The sequence below is a fragment of the Pteropus alecto genome, unplaced genomic scaffold (assembly GCF_000325575.1).
Source record: "Pteropus alecto unplaced genomic scaffold, ASM32557v1 scaffold8, whole genome shotgun sequence".
In the NCBI taxonomy this organism is placed as follows: domain Eukaryota; kingdom Metazoa; phylum Chordata; class Mammalia; order Chiroptera; family Pteropodidae; genus Pteropus; species Pteropus alecto.
This window is the reverse complement of record NW_006494609.1, coordinates 23163640-23183232: the sequence shown is the minus strand read 5'-3', so window position 1 is coordinate 23183232 and position 19593 is coordinate 23163640. Positions and strand designations below refer to the sequence as shown.

Sequence of the window (19593 nt, the reverse complement as noted above, 5' to 3'; positions counted from 1 at the left end):
AAACCTATGTTTCTAGCTGATCTTTCTAAAGAGAAAATCAGCTCCCTGCGGGGGTGGGGGGGTGGGGGTGGGAGGCAAGGTGCTTGGGAGTCAAAACATACTCAAATTTTAATTGCATATTTTAAATTCTTAAGAATTCTGTTTATGCTGCCTTAAAGTGTTTGCATTTTTTTCTTTTTGGTATTGAAAGCAGGACAAATATTTAAATGATGCAAAACACAACAAAAAGCTCCTTTATACCATATTTAGTGCAGGCCGAAATGATTGTGGGGCGAGGGGGGAGGCAGGGAGGCAGAATGAAATTCGACAGTCCAGCCCTCACCCCCGCAGGCAGGTCCATGGACCGGTAAGAGAATAAAAATGATTCTGGAAGCCTCGGGACATTTATTAGAGATTTTCACTTGTTCCCAGCCCAACGAAAAGGCATTACATACCACTACGCAGATCGTTTCTTTCCATCTTGGTCTCACTAGAACCGATAAACTAACCATTTCTGTCCTGTACTAATAATACGAAAAGAGGGGGGATGGTGTTTACGCGGTCACGTCAGCACACGGAGGACACAGAAGGAGATGTGGAGTGACATGAACGAGGCCAGGCAAACCAAGAGGTCGGAGGACAAACGTGTAGCTCTTACAAACCCATCGCCAGCTACTCGGATGCCCTTGTCGCGCTAAGTGACACCTGCAGTCTGCACTCTGTCGGCATCTGTAGCAGGCTCTCCCGCCTCCGCATCTCAGTGATGTCGTCTTTGGCAAGCAATAAACTTGAAGGAAGAAATAAGACACTAAAACAGAAAAGGATGGATAACGTGGTTGCCAAAGGAGAAGGCACCGATTCCAATGTACGAGCACCAGGTGCAGTGGTGTGGACCAAATTCTTGGAGTTGGGTGGTGGGGAGTCGGGAGAAGACGGGGTGGCACCCATCCTGGGGTCGCGACGCTGAGAGCTGAAGGCAGAAAGCGCTGAGGTCCGCATCCCTGTGAAGCTCGGTGTCCACGGAGCGCTGCAGCGAGTGGCTTTCCAGCCGCTGGGCGGGGCGGACGGGGGGGAAGCCAACCACGTTCTGAGCCGTAATCCTACCCTCCTCGGGGAAATGGGGTTGAATCAGGGCGTTTGGCACGATAAAGGTGATGATGCAGTCTGCCAATATACTGTGGTTTCCAAAGAAGCATGATATCACTTAGGTGGATGCCTCAGAAAAGAACGAGAGCAATTTCTAGAAGGCTGACAGGGTCACAGTTAACTCTGAAAAGTACACTATGCACAAGGTAGACACCGCGGGCCGTGCTCCCGCGCCGACCACCTGTTCTGCGGCTGCTGATGGCAAGAGCTGCCACTGACGGCTCGGGAGCTCCGACCGGGGAGGGGGTCCCCAGAGTTAGAGGAGGGTGCCGGCCACGAGGTCCCCCAGCACTTAGGCAGCGTGTGAGATGCGGTGGAGCTGTGTGGGAGGCGGCGCCAACATGGAGGAACGAGCGAGGAATTAAGGCAGATGTAGCACAGGACTGGAAGTGTACGCCTTTTTTGGTAATAGCTGCTTGTCCACGGAGATGTGATGCAGATGGCTAGGTGATGTCTTGTAATACCTGATATCCTGGGTATAACACAGTCGTCCATACCAAGTGCTCGGAGCTACCAGAGTTTCTCAGGAGGCAGATGCGTATCTGACGTCGAGAACAGAAGCGGCCTGAGGAGAGGACGACAAGGGGGTCAGAGGGCGGCCGGCCCCGCTGCGGAGACGCACGCCCGCCCCAGGAGGTGGCTGCGCCCAGGCGGGCAGGGCGCGGGCAGGGCGGGAGCCAGTGGCCTCCGCGGCTGGATGTCTCGGGCTCCAGTCCCGGCCCTGCCACTTCCTAGCCGCGCGCCCCTGGACAAGCCACCATTCCGCCCGAGCTTCACTTTCGTCTGCAGAATATGCACAGTAATGTCTACTTCATGGAAGTAAATAACGCCCCCCTGAAAAGGGCAGCGAGTGCAGTGCCCGGCCCGGCCACCGTGGCACCCCAGCAGCCCACGAGCAGCCGCTGGCTCCTGCTGGGACACAGGGACAAAAGCGCTCAGGTCGCAGGCTCTCCCTTAAAGCCTCCGAGGCACGGAGCTCCATGCTCTCCTGCTCGTGCCTGGCTCCTACACCCACACCTAAGGGTGGCCGCGTCTCAGCGCTCACTGTGACCCTCCCGTGTCTCACGCCTGGGAAACCACCAGGCTACGAACGCAAACCCGGCACATTCTGCAAATGGCTGCTCCATCAGGTGGGGTCGGGGGACGGGGACCGCCGTTAGTCCCGAGCCAGACACTTCTCGTGAGCTACGCACGGAGTCATTGTATAATTTGAGGTGAGAATCCTAAACCTCATCTCCAACCTGTCACCGCTCGGTGCCCTCTCTGATACCCTGGCCCCACAGCCCATCCTTGGCCACATGGAGAAACTCTGGACCCCAAAAGCTCAGATCCCTGGGCTCCCCTCTCTTCTCAGCCCCGAAGGAGAGCGAGCCCTTATGCCACAGTGTTACAGCAGGTCCTCCATGTGGATTTCCCTCGGGGGTGGGCAGACTGCCTTGTTCTTCCCAACGCTTGCCTATTCCCACAGCCGACAGTGATACCGGTTCTGTTACGCTTTTTCACTTAAAGTCGCAGAACCTATCGAGCGTGTTCTGCGAGGGCCCACTGTGCCAGGACTTCTGGCGATTCTGACGTCCGTCCTCCCCCATGCGTGTGTTGCACAAGACGCAAAACCTGAGGGCAGAGGGCAGAGAGGACACCAGCGGTCTTTCTTAGCTGCTGGACACCACGAAGTAAACAGGAAAAACAGGAATGCGGAATTATGAGGACACCAAGTTCTGAGCACTGACCAGACAGGACGATCGGATCGACCGGCATCCTAACAAGTCCCCTCAGGCCCTCTGCGGCCAGAAAGGCAGCTGGTCCTTACCGATTAACTCCCTCCTGTAAATGGAGGGTGGAAGACCAGGCTGGTAGACTGCAAGGGCTACGCTATCAGCAGCCGAAAAAGCAAGTGACTAAGAAAAGGAAACACAGGCACGTGTGAGAGAGTGAGTGTGAGACACAGTGTGTTTTATATGACCAAAGAGGTGAAAAATTTTTAGGGAAATATCTCTAGTGTATAATCTTTATAAGTTAGATAATCACATTCTATCTGAAGAGAAGGCTGGGGAGACAGACACGTGGAGGACCTGACACCAAAGACCTGCCTGATGGGGGGCTTGTCACGGGGGGGCCGACGCTGCCAGGCTGGGAGGGAAGGGGGTGTTCTGATGTGAAACCGACATCGTAAGTGGACCATTAAGGTTGCACCTTCTGGACTAATAAGGGGAAGAGAAGTAACTGACCCACCTGAGCCAGTTGGTAAGTGCGCCAGGCGTGAGAAAAGGCGGGCACGCACGCGAGAACGGACGTCCCGCGGGCCCCGCACGCACTGCCGGCCTGTTTCACATGGCGTTGACGGCAGTGCTCCCCAGACCGAAGCTGGAAAACGTCTCATGAAACGCGGTCTTTCCCACAAACTCTGATGTCCCTCCCCTGGTCACCTGCAGCCTTTCAGTGCTTCCCAGTGAGTCCCGATTTGAAAAAGTTAATTTACTGCTAAAAGGGCCATTAGCGCTGGGACAAAGATCGCTGCCAAAGATACAAACACTTTCGCTTTGCTCCTATGCTGCTCTGGTCCAAGTCGCAGGCTGGTCCACACACGGCGTGACCCCCTTACATTGGCAACATGGATTTTGTGCGCTTAATACAAAGGTTTCCTGCTGGAAGGCTCTAAGGAGTCTATGTTGTAACTCTTCTGACCAGCGGGCCCCAGCCCTGTGTGGACATCATGCTGTCACCGAGCCTCTCCCTTGTCCCCGTAGTGCACTCACTCCCGTGCCCAGGGCAGGAGGGCCTCTGGGCTGCTCCTACAGCCGGGCTCTTCCAAAGGAAGCACAGACGACAGAAAATAGGTAATTTCAAATCATCCTGCATGGCTGTGGGAAGATTGATACGAACATGACTCTCCTTGGAAACTACCTTAATCCTTAAATCACCAAGTCAGTGAACAAACTCAAACGTAACGTGGTCGGCAACTAGCTTACCTACGCCCAGCCACCCTCCTCTGCGGGACTGCGAGGCAGTAAACTGCAGCTGGGCAGGCCAGGTGAGGTGGGGGAACAGCAACGGCGCTGTCACAGGAAGCAGGGAGGTGGCAGATGGCTCCCTGCAGCCTCGATAATCTTGCCTAATCTCTGCTAATTGGGCTGATGAAATCCGTACCACTAGCTTGGAGATTACTAGAATGCCAGCCGTAATCCCGGAAGTTCAGTCAACCACGGGACCTAGAATTGTCCCCATCAAACATGTAAGCTGGTTAGCCCTAAACGGCATCGAAGGCGGAGGATGTGTACAGCGGACACAGACCCAGAGGACGTGGCCAGCTGTGCAGACTCACCAGTGAGTCTGTTAACCTCACGACGAGATGACAACTTATTTCACGTGGCTGAGCTTCGCTGACACGCCCCGAGGCACTTCCAACTTACGGTCTTACAGCAGAGTTCTTACTGTATCTAAAGAAATACTAGTAATGTGGAATATTCTGTGGCTGGAGGAAACCAGGATGAAATTAGCGATTTGTCCAGAAATTCCAATGTGACCAAAAATTGAATGAACTCAACACACATATTACGGTATTTACAGGCCAATGTCAAGTTACCGACATAGCTAAAACCTAAAAACTTTTCTACAGCCAGAAATGGCCGCCCACGAAGAAACTAACTGGGCTACTGAGCATGACTCTGGCAGAGAAGAGATCACGTTCTTTCAGATTTACCTCGTCTTCCTCTTCAGGAACCTTGATAGCACTGTCCGGAGACTTCACAGGCTTCTGGTTACTGGGCCCGTTGGTCTCTTCTTTCCCATGCTCTGCCTCCCATTCTTGTAAAACTTCATCTATGTTGAAGCGGCGTCGATAATTTACAAAAAAGTTTTTCACTTGTACCACTGATTTGTTCCCAATCACATCTGAGATAGCCTGAAAATCTCGGCCATATTTCCTGATGGCTAAGGATGTAAGAGAGCATTTTTTTTTCAATACAAGAGAAAAACAATTTACAAAACCACAGTTGAGACTTACTCGTGTCCAGTAAGGAAACATACAGGCCTCTAACAGCAGGTGCTACCTTAATACCAGCGGGAAAAAGCAGTCAAGTCTGGATAGACCTATCCCAGAGATGACGGGTCGAAGCTTTTCAGTGCGACCCTGTATCCAGAAACCTCCACCTTGCCATCTGATGTCACACGACAGCTGAAGTCACCCAGCAATTATTCTATGGTTGTGGGCATTCTGTGTTCGTCTTTTCAGGAACCCCAGACCTAGAACACCCCTACGACCTTACTTAAAACCCTAACGCTCTGCTTCTTTTGGGGTTTTGTACTTCGTGGCTATTCAGAACCCAACGTGTAGCTATTAAAATGGACTACCTGCGCCTTTAGAAACTGACGCCTTCACATTAATTTCACATCTTGTGAGACATGGGAAAGGGAACAAGTAAAGCCCAGAGGGGGTCTCGGGAACGGGGCCAAAACGATGTCCACTACAGGACTGCAATCCTCCAAGGGTCTGTTTCGGCATGAGCCGTGCTGGGCACAGGGCGGGCAGTGTCTCCTACAGCTGGCCCTGCGCCCAGCTCTGCAAGGAGAAGCCCCATACCTTGTACAGCCAGAAGCTGCTCCTCCGTGGTCCAGCGTGCATTACACTTCTGAATGACCTGGGTATGCAAATGAGTCACATCAGGACACCACGTTTAGAGATGGTATGTCCTTAAGAAGGTTAATGAATCCTTTTCTCAGATCAGAATTTTAACATCAACTACATTTATAAAATGGCATCTATACTTTTCTAACAGATGTGGCTGGAAATGTAGTGAGGATATTATATTCTTAAACGCGTAAAATGGGTATGGCTTCTGAGATGATGCTAACAAGCTCCTACCTCTGGAAGGCGATACGGTTCTATTCCACCGTCAAGCTTCTCTTTGAGAGCACTGTTTGTCTGTTTAATGTTCTGAATCTACGAGAAAGAAGATTTTCATTTTAAAAGTGAACAACTTTTATAAAGGCATGAAAACAGAAATAAATAAAGGAAACAAAGAAAAACTAAGGCGAAACAGGCTGAGTAACAGGCAGGCGGGGTGCAGGCAGGAGGGGCGCGGGCCGTGGGCCTCCGCACCCCAGCACTGCGGGCCCGGGGCAGGCGCCTGCTTGCTCCAGTGCGGGGGGAAGGCGGCGGCCCGCCAGCTCTCCACAAGCCTAACTTTCACCGACTGTACCGCCTTCATTTTCTCGCATCGTCTCTTCCACGTTACTGCCTGGATTCGACGTGCTGCATCTTCACCCTGTTCTAACCGAAAGACGTGAACACCACGAACGACCCGTCAATCACGGCTGCTCGCCAGCTCTGCGCGAGTCACAGAGTGGGCCCCTCTCCTCTGCGCCAAGCACTGGGGGGCTTGGACCCTGGTGCCATTTTTAAATAATCACATAAGCAAATAAGAAAGCAAGGGGAGCAACACGGTCATTTTCCCGCGTAAAACAGCAAAGACATGAGTGAGCAGCGGGTGCCCTCGAGAGCACAAACCTTCCTGAGGCAGGTGGAGGAGGCCGGGGCTGTGGAGGAGGACGGGGCTGTGGAGGCGGACGGGGCTGTGGAGGAGGACGGGGCTGTGGAGGAGGACGGGGCTGTGGAGGCGGGAGGATAGCGGGCGCCCTCGAGAGCACAAACCTTCCTGAGGCAGGTGGAGGAGGCCGGGGCTGTGGAGGCGGGAGGACACGGTGTGGACATGGCGCTGAAGGGCCGGCCACCGAGCGCTCGACGGCTCTGTCTCACGAGACTCTCTACACTTCCACGGTCTAAGAAAATCCCATTTCCAAGTACTCACATTTCCCACAGTCCCAGTTTCCCTACCCTCCCTCCGATGCCTCACTCCTAAACGTTTTAAAAGGGAGGAAGATGTACAGGAAGAAATTTTCCACGCTGTGGGACCAAGAGCCAAGTAAACAAAACCCAAACTGTCAGGACCGAAACAGACCCGTCGGTCACGAGTAAGGCCACAAGGCCCACCGGAAATGCAGCCCACTCCCAGTCTTTTCATGGTGACGCCACGTCGGAACATAAAGACAATTAAAAAGAAAGATACCAGAAACGTGAACAAAATTTACCGCACAGTAAAACCGTAAATGAGGAACTTGATTTACCGAAAACCACTACAGCTTATTTCAAAAAGGTAAATCAGAAGAAAATACTAGAAATTTACTCACAGTAAGTTTTCGGGAAAGTGATGCCAAGCCCCTAGACCAGCATTATCTGATAGAACTCTCTGATACGAAAACATTCTAAAGCTGTGCTACGCGACCTGGCAGCCACCTATCACATATTGCTACTAAGTACCTGAAACGTGGCCCATGCAACTGAAGAATCGAATTTTAAAGTTTTTAAATTTTAATTCATCCCAACTTCAATTTAAATAACCACGAGTGGCTACTGGCCACCATGCCAACAGCACAATCACGGACTCTTGCCCAGAGCCCTCAGCTACCAGTGACCCCAACTACACTGCAAGGTACTGACTACGGTCACCAAGTTCTCCTCAGGCCAAGGAACTTGCGACAGGGATCGTGAATTCTCAGAACTCAGGAGTCTGGAACACTATGCGTGTCCCGCAGCGTTTCGGTTAGCATGCCTCTGTGTGCTGCGGCCGGCCGTGTGCCCACGGTGCCGAAGTGGGTACAAAGGGCACTGTAGTGAGCGATGTGCATTTCCCAAGGAGACCAACCTATTTTAACACGTGCATTTTTCTCTCTAAAATCAAAAGCTAAAGAAGCACAGAGATTAAATGAAGGCAAAACATCCACAAATTCTGAACTTAAAGTTAGCTCTAAACTCTCATTAACCTGCATCATTGGTACTGACGGACGCGTTCTCCGTATCAGAAATACCCAGTGTTCCCTAATGTAATGGAGGTTTTTTGCCAGCTGAACGCCAACTGGAAAGGACGCCAGAGTGGCAACAAGCTGGATGAGGAACAGGATACAAATGTGATCAGCATTTAGAGAAAAAAATCGGCCACCTTGGCCTGGTGCCTTACCCAGACCTCCCAGCTGAACACAGCTTTCCTTTTTCTGCTTTATTGCGTGTTTAGAGATTCTTCTCTAACGTCTGACTGCTTTCTTCTCCGCTCAGAAAGACCTAATGCAACTGGCTCTGTTCTCTGGCAACCTCACCGGCGTTCCCAGCCCCTGCTCATTCGTTCTGCAGACCTAGGAGGAGCCGCCCTGCAAAGCTCTGGCACCCAGGAAGTCAAGCAGTTTCTGGTAAGGCAAAAGCCTTGCCTGCTGAAGGGACAGCTGGGTTAGCTCCACCTCCATCTCCTCTCCTTGCCCGGAATGCAGATGTGAGGCTTACGAAATGGCTTCTGCAGCGTCCAACAGGAGGCAACGAGCAGTGAAAGGCCAATAAACTAAGGACGGAGAACAGACAACAGAAAGAAATCTGGGCTCCCGAGAGCACCACGGAGCAGAAGAACGATGCCGGCACCACCGCTAAAACCAGTCCTTCGCCGTGTCAGCTGTTGTAAATCAGGTCTTCTGTCACTCTCAGGTGACAGTTCCCTGGGTATACAAGCAAACACGGGCCCTCCAGAATCAAGCGGCCACTCTGAGTCCGGAAGCGCATCTGGCAGTAGCCCGAAAAGGTTATGGGAAGTAAACAGCCTGCCTCCTCTCTCAGTAAGTCTGACTTTTTCTCCTTCAACACTGTAGACTTTGAGTAGCTATGGTCAAGTACAAAATTCCTGCTCTTGACCCGGACTCTGAAAACCAAAGCATCTTTTGTCTACGGAGTCAGTGACGCCTCCGTGGAAGAAGGGGTCTCTTCCTCTTTCCTGAACATCAAACAGCAAGTGTTAGGAGCTCGCTCGGCCGGGGGAAGAGGCCCCTTGCAGAGGGGCAGGAAAACACATCAGAGAGCTCTGCTCACAGCAGCCCTCACACACCGTGGAGGATCAGGAAGGCCAGGGTTAATCTCCTCATTTGAAAAGAGGCCCAGGAAGATTAAATGGTTCTCCTAAGACGGGAATGCAGCTGTACCAGCAGCCAAGACAGGGAGCCAACCCTCCGGCTCCATGGGGCACACCTGGTCCTGGGCTGTGCTGCCTCCCTGCACCGGAAGATGGATGGGGCCACCGTCCCACCCGCCTCATCCGTGAAGTGGCAGCTGGCCTCCTATTCAACCTTTCAAGGGAATCACCGAGATTAAAAGTCGGAGCAGCAAAAACTAAAAGTAAACCTTGAATCGACGATTTGCCTTGAATTTGGTGGGGCTGGCGGGAGGAGGGAGGGAGAGGGCACATAAAAGGACAATACCAGGCTACTCAGCTGAATTTTCAGTTTCAACGTACTGTGTACAATTTGATTAAAACAATGAACCATTTCTCATATCAGCCACAAATAATTAGAAAAGAATTAATTTAAAAAACGATATCCTTTACAAGAGCTCCGAAAAAGTACCAAATACCTAAGAATAAGTCTAATGAAGGATATACAAGGCCTATACATCGAAAACAACAAGAGAGAAATTAAAGACCTCTGTAAGTGGGGGATAGATCATGTCCGTGGATCTAATTCTCTATTTCGATCTATAGATTTCGATACGATCCCAATAAAAATTCTAGCAGAATTATTTTTCTGAAAATTGAAGAGATGATTCTAAATTGTATATGCAGACACAAAGCGGCATGAATAGCCAAGAGAATCTTGGAGGACTTCCGCTACCAGGCCGCTAGATTTATGATGCGCGTGTGGCTTAGACAGTACAGCGTCGGTGAAGACTAGACAAACGGACCAAAGGAACAGCGTCGGAAACAGGATAAGAACCCTTGCAACCCGCGCACACACGGCTGACGGATTCAGAGCGGGGCCCCACTGCACGGCAGCGCGGGAGACAGTCTGTCTAGTGAAGAGGGCTCGGCTGACTCGGTGGATACTCGTGTGGAACAAACGAGCGTTGCCCCTACTCACAACAACAGTCACAGAAAAACACTTCCAGGCAGACTGAAGGTCAAAATGCAAAAGGCAAACAGCACGAGAGAAAACCGTCCTGACCGCAGGGAAGGGTAACAGAACTCAGAGAGCTCTGACTGTAAAAGACAAGAATGAGAAATCCAACCACCAAAAATTAAGGATTTCTGTTCATCCAGAGATACCAGTGAGAGAGTGAAAAGACACGTCTCACAATGGGGAACCAAACGACCTGCCCCCACCTGGGGGCATTTCTGATGTCACAGCTGTTGGGAGGACGATGCTGCTGGCATTTAGTGGGTAGAGGCCAGAGATGCTGCCAAACATCTTACGATGCATAGGACAAACAGGACAACCACCTGCAAAGCAGGATTATCCAGCCCAAAACGTCAACAGTGCTACCGTTAGGAAACCCTGACATGAGCACCGTGGAAAACCGTGTAGTACCGTGTTCCAATGCTGGCCACGTGCATTCTCTAATCCAGCAAGTCCTCTCAGGTGCATGTCCAACCACGATGTACACGTGATGCACCGAGACACACAAAACAATGTTCACATCAGCATTTGTAATGTCCAAAAATAGGTAATAGCCCAAATGCCTAGGAGAGTAAAAGGGATAAAATCTGTGGGACAGTCACACAGCAGGGGCGGCGATGACAGCTACGGTTCCATACAAGATGGACAGAACTTACGCACCGAAGGAAAGCCAGGCATAAAAGAAATCACATCATATTACTTTTACAGAAAACCCTCAAATGGATAAAAGTAATTTGTGGTCTTAAAAGTCAGAAGAGTGGCCAGCTCTGGGAGAAGCGGGTAAGGAGCGAGAGGGGAGTGGGAGAGGCCTCGGGGGCAGTGCCGGGTTTCCCGCGGGGAGGGGCGACAGAAGGGGACGGCTTCCATTTCTTGATCCAGACAGAGGTCAGCTGGGTGTGTTCGCAATATGAAACACCACTGAGCACATGAACACACACATTTACGTACACATGCATAACATCGATGTCAAAGTTAATTTAAGAAAAGTTGGTGGCTGGTCAGTACCTAAGATCCTCTGTCCAGTTCCTTGGAAACAAAACGTCCTTCTGAGACGTGGAAAGAGGACACCCACGAGTGCGAGAAGGACAAGCAGCCCCGAAGCACCGGCTGTGACATGCCTTAGGCGGACTGGGCCGCGCGTACCTGCCGTTTGACTGAGACCAGCTCCATGTCCAGCTGTCTGAGCACCGTGGTGGCGGCGGTGGCGTTGGCAGAGACGGCCTCCACATCCTCTTGAGAAAGAAACATTCCTTTCGGAGGTTTCCTTTTCGCTCTATTTTTAGCTTGTGTGCTATGTTTTTCTTTTTTGATCTGAGGAACTGTCTCAGTAGGTGGCACCTGCACGATACACATGTGATAAATGAGACGCTAAAAAAAAATTAAAATGCCAACTGAACAGTAATAAGCATATTTCCTTAACATGGCTCCAAACAACCTAAGACAAAGACCATGCCATATCAGAATTACCATCTACAAACAGACAAAAACATTAGCTACTGAACTTGAAAGTGGACTTCATTTCCTTCTTGCACAGACGCAGTCTCATTCTATCACTTTAAGCCTCTGACAATAAGCATTCTGGGCTTCCTGTAATAATACAGGAAGGAAAAAGTCTGCATTCTCTTCCCGTGAGCTTCATATATATATGAATAAGGAGCTATTTTATCCTAACCGTCCCCAGCAGTACAGATGGACATGTGAACACAGAAAGATCCAGTAAGTATATAAAGAGCCACTTAAATTCTTCAAATCTTCATAGAAGTTTAAAAAAATAAATAAGAAACCATGACTTTTTTATGCATCTTTTTTGGGGGGATGACACAACTTTTAGGGCAACTGTGCCCTAAAAACACGCTTCGAAAAAATACATGTTGTCATTTTAAAATGCATGACTGCTAATTTTTTAAGTGCTTTCTCTAAAACCAAACCTTCAGACATGAAATGCAGTAAAATCTTGGCAAGGAGAAGACAATACCTTACTTTTTGCTACATATTTTAAAAGACTGAAATAAAAAGACCATGCAAACTAAAATGGCAGCAAGAAGTTCTTGAACAAGTGGTAATAAATAATACATAAAAATATTGGGCAGCAAACTATATTCTGTAATAGCACTCTGTTTAGTAAAGATCACCTATTGATGATGTGTCTGTTTTAATAATATTTTAGTACACAAACTATTATTTAACCACTTTTCTTTTTGAATCGGAAATTGAGCCACACAAATAAGAATTACAGAAATTAACATAAAATCAACCCTTTTCTCTTCCATTTAAAATGTTGCACTGAAGAACCTAATAAACAATGCATCAGAACAGAACTCACTAAAAATCCTAAGCATAATTTGGTTTCTCAAACATTCTTAATTTAGTTAACTCTTAAAATAATCTTATTTGAGCACTCATATAAATCACTGGCAAAATGCCGTCCAGAAAGAATGACCAGTTTCCAATATACAAGTGTGTGTGTGTGTGTGTGTGTGTGTGTGTGTGTATACACATATACACTGGTCCTATTTTACACACACACACACACACATACATATATATATACGCATGTACGTATGTGTACGTGCACGCATGCACACACACACACATACTTATACATACGTGAAACCAAAAGGAGACTAAAAATGTACCTGGAGCACTTTGACTCAACAATTCAACTTCTAGAAATTAATTCTAATGAAAAAAATAAAGTGCACAAATAATTATGAGATCAGCAGTTCAGCTTTGTTTATGATAGCAAAAAGCAGGGTCAAAAAACTGTAAAAACCCATAGTAGATTCATTTACTCAATTATGAATGATCTGTATGATGGAATAACACATAGTTGTGTATACAAATGTATCTGACATAAAAATATGTATAAGGTAAATTTAAAAGGTTATAAATGTTACATATTAAGATTCATCTTATGTTTGTGAAAGTATTCAGAATTATGTATGCGGGCACACACATTTTACAGAGGACGTCACCTGAAAAGAGTCACCAAAATGTTAACGGTGATTCTGTGTGACTGTCATTTTCACCTTCTCCTTTTTGTTTAGTTGTATTTCATGCTTCGTCTATAAAAAACATGTATTACTGATGCCACTTGAAAGTTCAGGTGTGTCTAGACCCTTTCGTTTTTCCATGCTAAAATAGCTGTTCTTATAACTTTAGAATCTTTTGAGATAGGGAAGAATCCTTTGGGATTTTACTGACACTTTAGACTCTTGTTTTCAGAAAAACTCTCCTGTGACCACATATAAAAGTCATACCCACAATGGGATTCAGTACTCCAGCCCGACTGGGGGGCCGAAAGGTGCCAGTGGGCTAGGGAACCCTGTCCTGCAGGTATCACGGTGGCACCCTACCAGGGCCTGCTGGAAGTAGTGCTGGATTGTGGGGGCTTCTGACCTGTGCCACAAGAGCCCTGGGATTCCTCGGAGGGCCCTTGGGGACCCCACATGTTTCATTCAATTTTATGAATGGACGAAATTATGCAAGACTATAAGCCTCATTTAAAAAGCTAAGATCATCCTGACACCCCATTGTTCTCAGTAGACAGTTTACGATAAACCAATGTTACAGATATACCCAAACAGTCACTAGCAATTGTGGGGATCTGTGGGCCCCCTGAATCCAGAGACTAAAAATCTCTGGCATAATGATTTTTAAGAAGTGAATGACTAAAACTTCACTGTGTGTGAAGCTCACCCTCGTCATGAACCTGCACTGTTGATTCTGAGTAACGAGGACTTGCACTGAGTCCCTGTCAGCCCTCGGCAATCACCTGCAGTCACCCCCTGACCAATCGTGTGCAGAGCTGTTGGCCAGTGACGGCTCAGGAGACACGAGGGTGAGAGAAGCCATGCTGCAGCCTGGGCCCCGCCAGCACCCCCTTCCTAACCGACTGAGCTAGCAGCTCAGGAGAGGAGGCGGTGAGGGCTGCCGCCCCAGACAAAATCGTCCTCACCGATGCTATTTTTTCCTTTAAGACTTCTTTTACTCGAGTTTCTTGGCAAACGCAATTCTAAGTTCCATAAAGCAAACTTAGTATTGTTTAAAATGTCATACTGCGATGCCCTGTACACAGCACTTAATATGTTACGCAGAGTAAGTAAGAACATCTTACTTATGGAACTAGCCATAACATTCAACTTTTCTAAAGGGGAAAAAATACCTCCTTTTTGCTCTCCTTATTTTGATCCATCTCAATGTCAATGGGATTGTTTCCATTTGCTTCTTCTAGTTCATCCTCACTGAAAGTAAAGTAAAAGTTACTGAAAGATTTTGTTCCCAAACAAAAGTGAAAGTTCATCACCGCCAAACCAGTTTTACAAGAAATATTAAAGGGACTTTCTGAAGATAAAAAATGTGAATAATAAAATGGTAATAACCAGTACCTATTAGTAATTACTTTAAATGTAAATGGATTAAATGCTCCAATCAGAAGACACAGGGTGGCTGAATGGATAAGCAAACAAGACCCAAGTGTCCGTCAATGGATGACTGGAAATAGAAATTATGGTACATACATATGACGGAATGGTACTCAACCATCAAAAAGAATGAAATCTTACCACTTGTGACAACACGGATGGACCTAGAGGGTACGATGCTGAGTGAAGTAAGTCAGAGATAGAGAGACAAATACCATATAGTTTCATTTATATATGGAATGTAAAGAACAAAGTAAATGGACAAACAAAACAGAAACAGACTCAGATACAGAGAACAAACTGATGGTTACCAGATGGGAGGAGAAATGGGGGAACTGGCTGAAAAGGGGGAGGGGATTAAGAAGTACAAATTGGTAGTTACAAAAAAGACCCCTTCTCCCCACGCGCCCCTGGCCCAATGCGGCAGGACGTTCTGGCTGACAAGGAAGAGAGAGAGCCGGGGATTTTGAGGGAATTTTGCCCCAGTCCCTGCCATGACTTTCACGGGCAAGTCCCATCATAAAGACAAGTGTCTCAGGTGCGCCTGCCATGGCAGGTGTGTCCTTCCCTTTCTGCATCTTGAGAGTGATGAAGCGCACAGGGGAGGTGGGACGCCGCAGCTCTGCCACCCCTGGCAGTAACGAAAGAAACCACCTGGGAGGTGAGGACAGCGATGTGCCAGCCGATGCTCCAGGGTAACAAATCTCCATTTGTTTTTAAAATTTAATTGTGGTTAGTAGAATGCATCTGTTTATAGTAATAAATCTAAGTTATAAACAGTAACATAGACTTAACACATAATGGAAACAAAAAATGTTCATCGAAAGTTGCTTTGACACTAAAAACAGACTCAGCGGGCTTGCCACACTTCTGCGGTTACTAAAACGGGCGGAGGCATACACGGGCCCACCCGCTGGAACAGGCTCGAGATGCGCGCAGCACTCACTTTACACTTGGGCCAAGAGACCCGAATCCCCCCGAAGTGATATACAACTCTCGATTTGTTCTCACGCTATTCTCCTTCATTTGCAACCATGTACTATTCTCCTGAGATGAGGCCAATCACTAATTTACAAAAATAAAGTATCACAGAAAATATGGAAAATATCATTTTAAAAAGACACTCACTCATATTAGCACTAACCTAACGCAGAACCGCCACGTTTGTGCACTGACGCCCGGGCTTGCAGCGCCTTCCCTCTAGAGCTGAGGAAGCGGCCCGGGGAGGGGGCGGGGGGAGCTCGCTGAGCTAAACCTTGCTGCGCGGGGATGAGCAGACTCTCCCTCGGAGCCGAGAGGGGTCCTCGTGTGTGTGAGCACAGCACACTGCCGCCCCACTCCCCGCGCTGCGGACCAGACTGAGGAAGTGACGGCTAAGATGCAGCCGCTCAGCGCGCTATCCTCCCCACGGCATGTTTCTCTCTCTGTCTCTCTGTCTCTCTGTCTCTCTCTCTCTCTCTTGCTCGCACGCACTAAGCGGATGGATGGTCAAAGAGGGAAGAAGCGAGCTCCACGGCACTGCGTCTTTTCACACGCCAGACAGAAAAACATGTCAAATGAATCTGCCCGAACGGACCAAATAAATGTCAACTTAGGGAATAACAGACTCCTTTTTATTAAAAGGAGATGCCCTTAAGGGGCGGGAGGGGACAGGCAGGAAGGTCCACGGGACACTGATTCATTCGCACGGCGCACGAATCCTTAGTGCAGGGTGTCTGTGGAAGGTGTTTCCAGCGGGAAGGTACTGGGAAATCCAGTCACCCCGCCTTCCCTGTGTGTCCACCAGCTCTTAGGAATTCCAGGACTCAGACGATTCCCAGGGGTGACACGGCACCCCCAGGCGCTACTGACCTTTCCTCCCGCTCCCGCTTCTGCTTGCGAGCATGGCGATCCATCACGCTGGTCTTGGTTCTCGTTTTCTTCCAAGAGTAGTAAAATTTCACCAGACTTGCTATAGATTTGTCAGGAAGCTAAATATAAAAAACGAATTGGCTTACATTTAAGGCTAACCTTTAAAAAATCAAATGTGATTAGACACACTTAATTAGGATCATTGTCACATACTCAGAAATACCATCAGTCACGGTCCTTTTTCTCTAACAAGGAAAAAATTCACGAAACTACTCTCAACACATTTAAAAATTGCTGAAGTCTGACTGTAAGTGAAACTTAGCTCATGAAAGATTGTACAGTCAGTTTAAGATGAATCGGTTTTCACACACCTCAAGTTTCTAACATAATTTTTGGGTTCTTTTTTAAAAATTCATTTTAGCACTAATGTAACTGTCAATAAGCTTTCATGGTAGGGGTCTGCCAAAGAGCATTCTAGAACATAAAAAAAAATCATGCCTTTCCCAGGCAGACAGGGATCCAGGATGTTCTAGCTCAAATAACCATCAAAGATCCTTTCTATTGGACTAAGCTGCTGGGGAGTCCCCACAGGGGAGCCTGGGGTGGCGGGAGGGGCGGGGGCTGAGTTCCAGCCTTCAAACTGGGAAGTTCTAGGAACCGCTTCACTGCTGTAATCTGAAGCCTCCCGCCCGCCCACGATAAGCAGTGAGCTGCTGTTCCTAAAGCGAGCTTCATTAAAAATGAGACTGCTCATGCTTGCAGATGACATTCCTATCCCTCAGGTATGCTGCTGGGGTGGGTGGGGATTCAACATCTCATCTACTCACCATTTGTTGAATTCTATGAAAAGTTTTCCCATGAAAACTAAAGGCTTGCTCAAACAAGACTTTATCTTCCACAGTCCACTCATCTGGGAAGGGGGTAAAGTTGGGCAAATCAGCCAATGATTTTTCAATATTATGCTTATGCCAAAAGAGCATCCCAAGAGCCTAGAAAAATAGCATCGGTGAAATTTTAGACCAAAAACGGGAATGTGACATCAAAATGGAAATGAGGTTGGCAAAAGAAGAGCGTGTGCTTCTTCGCACCCAGACAAGCAAACAGCTCACTCGTGTGGTCCTAAGCGGCCGACGCAGCCTAACTCCTTCATCCCACAAGCCCTGAGGTCAGGGGTCCATTATTCTCTCTTCTCAGCTTAGAACACGGAGGCCCTGAGACACGGAGGGACTTGCCAACGTCCTAGCGCCAGCAAGTGGCAGCAGCAGCGCGGCCCCCGTCTGCACTCGCCGCCCCGCGCACGGAGCGGGGGCTGAGCCAGAAAAGCACGCAACTGCACTGTTATTCTTTTGCCCCCAAAACGCAAATATAAAACTTTTTTTTTTTCTCAGCTCAGAAAGGAAAAAAATACAAATGGGTGAGGAACAACTTAGAAACGAGAAAGGTAAGTCTGGAATATTTTCCTGAGAAATTTCCTGTAATACAACTCTAAAGTAAAAACAGTCACACTTTTAAAAGGCCAGAAGTCTTAAATAATTCCTATATTTAGCAATCACCCAATAACATTTACACTTTCTAAATAAAATAAAAAACTGATGACTTTTCTGGACAACTTGGGTTAAGTTTGTAAGTAGGGATGGAAAAGGAGCAGCATATATTTTTTGCTTTGTAAGACTCTGGAACTATCTTATTGTAACTGGCTTTTCTAACAGTTCTACCAGGGTAGAATAATTAAAATAAGGCCAAGGCTGAACAAAGAATCCAATTCCATATAACCTCAACTGCTGGTACCCGTAGTCATTCGGGTAAATGAGAAATGTTAGTAACTTACGGGCTGCAAAAATCTAGATCGATGCCAAGGAAAGCACTAATCTAACTTAATGTGCTTATTTTAAAAACAGTAATTAGAAATAAGGCTTTGAAATAAGATACTGCACTTCTGGAGAAAAAATAAATCTCATGGATTTCTCACAAATAGGCTCCAAACGATTTTTAAAAGGAAGCCTTAGTCCAATTTTACAACTTGAAAGTGATTCAAACAATAAATATTAAAATACTATAGATTTGTGTGACAACATGAGTCAGGAAAAAACTATCACACAACCACAAAAACGACAAACCACATATTCAAGTAAGAAAGCGCTGTGCCCAAGAACCCAGCCCTCGGGGCCTCTGCCGCCGGAACTGCAGGTCTGCAGATCCACGGGGCCTCTGAAACCCAAGGGCCTCTCACGCACACCTCAGAGAGCGACCGGGGACCGGGGCCTTGTGTGAGACCACGAGTAACCTCCCAGAAACCGCCGATGAAGAAACGCTGCTACTTCACACACACGACAAAACACATTTAACGGGTTAGCTCTAAAAACCCATCTCAACGACGAAAGAAAGCCACGTCCTTACCTGTTCCATATTGTACCCATGCTTCTCTTTGGCAATGGCAATGTATTCGTCCACTGAAAAACAAGACAAGAGGCCAGTGAACAACCGCGGGCAGAGCGCAGTCTGTGAGCGCTGGACTCGTGGGCGGCGTGAGCGTGCTTCAGGCCGCCAGGCACCAGATAAACATTAGGAAGCAGACGGTCACAAAACAGAATCGGATAATACGATCCCACTGTGGATCTTACAAACACACGTCTCACAGAGAAATGGCTGAAGATATACTCAAATAAACAGTACTTATCTCTGGATGGCGAGATCATCATTTTTTTTTTAAAACTTGGTTCTACTTAAATTTTCTATAATACGCAAGTATTTCATTGGTGCTCTGAAAAATATTTAGAAGTAAAAAATATTAAACTGAGGTTCGTTTTTAGTCTCAGCCGAGGCTGAAGAACAAACGACCTATTGTTATGTTTAAAAAAATCTAAGAGATAAATTACATGAACCAATGTCTGGTATTTGCTTTCAAACTCAACACAAGATGGTAAGTGCCAGCTTCCAAGCACTAAGGAAACACCCAGGAAAACTGACTCAGTCCCCAGAAGCTGTCACCCCCAAAGATGAATCTATTCCCACTCTACATTTTCTAGTCTTCTTTCCAGAAAAATGAGTTACTGTTAATGGACAGCACTTCCTTATATTCATGGATGACTTTTCTTTATAAAAAGTACAGAATAACACGAACTAAAAAAAAAAAGTCAAATAGCATAACATTAGATGAAACAAACAGTTATTCGCACTAGCCCCTGGTGCCTCTCCCCCCCAGATCTTACGCTTC

The 19593-nt window shown here is 47.6% G+C and overlaps 1 protein-coding gene across 1 annotated transcript in view; it reads right to left on the bottom strand.

Moving 5' to 3' along the window:
* Nucleotides 1-361: 361 nt before the first annotated feature.
* RCOR1 (REST corepressor 1) overlaps nucleotides 362-19593 on the bottom strand; it is a 35965-nt gene continuing 16733 nt past the window's right edge. Inside the window, exons 2-10 of the mRNA XM_025042074.1 lie at nucleotides 18777-18829; nucleotides 17207-17368; nucleotides 16380-16498; nucleotides 14270-14348; nucleotides 11248-11442; nucleotides 5987-6064; nucleotides 5705-5762; nucleotides 4826-5055; nucleotides 362-1690 (exon numbers count right to left, since the gene is read on the bottom strand). Coding sequence (XP_024897842.1) covers nucleotides 1649-1690; nucleotides 4826-5055; nucleotides 5705-5762; nucleotides 5987-6064; nucleotides 11248-11442; nucleotides 14270-14348; nucleotides 16380-16498; nucleotides 17207-17368; nucleotides 18777-18829 — 1016 coding nt within the window. The 3' untranslated portion in view covers nucleotides 362-1648. The remainder of the gene's footprint in view (nucleotides 1691-4825; nucleotides 5056-5704; nucleotides 5763-5986; nucleotides 6065-11247; nucleotides 11443-14269; nucleotides 14349-16379; nucleotides 16499-17206; nucleotides 17369-18776; nucleotides 18830-19593) is intronic.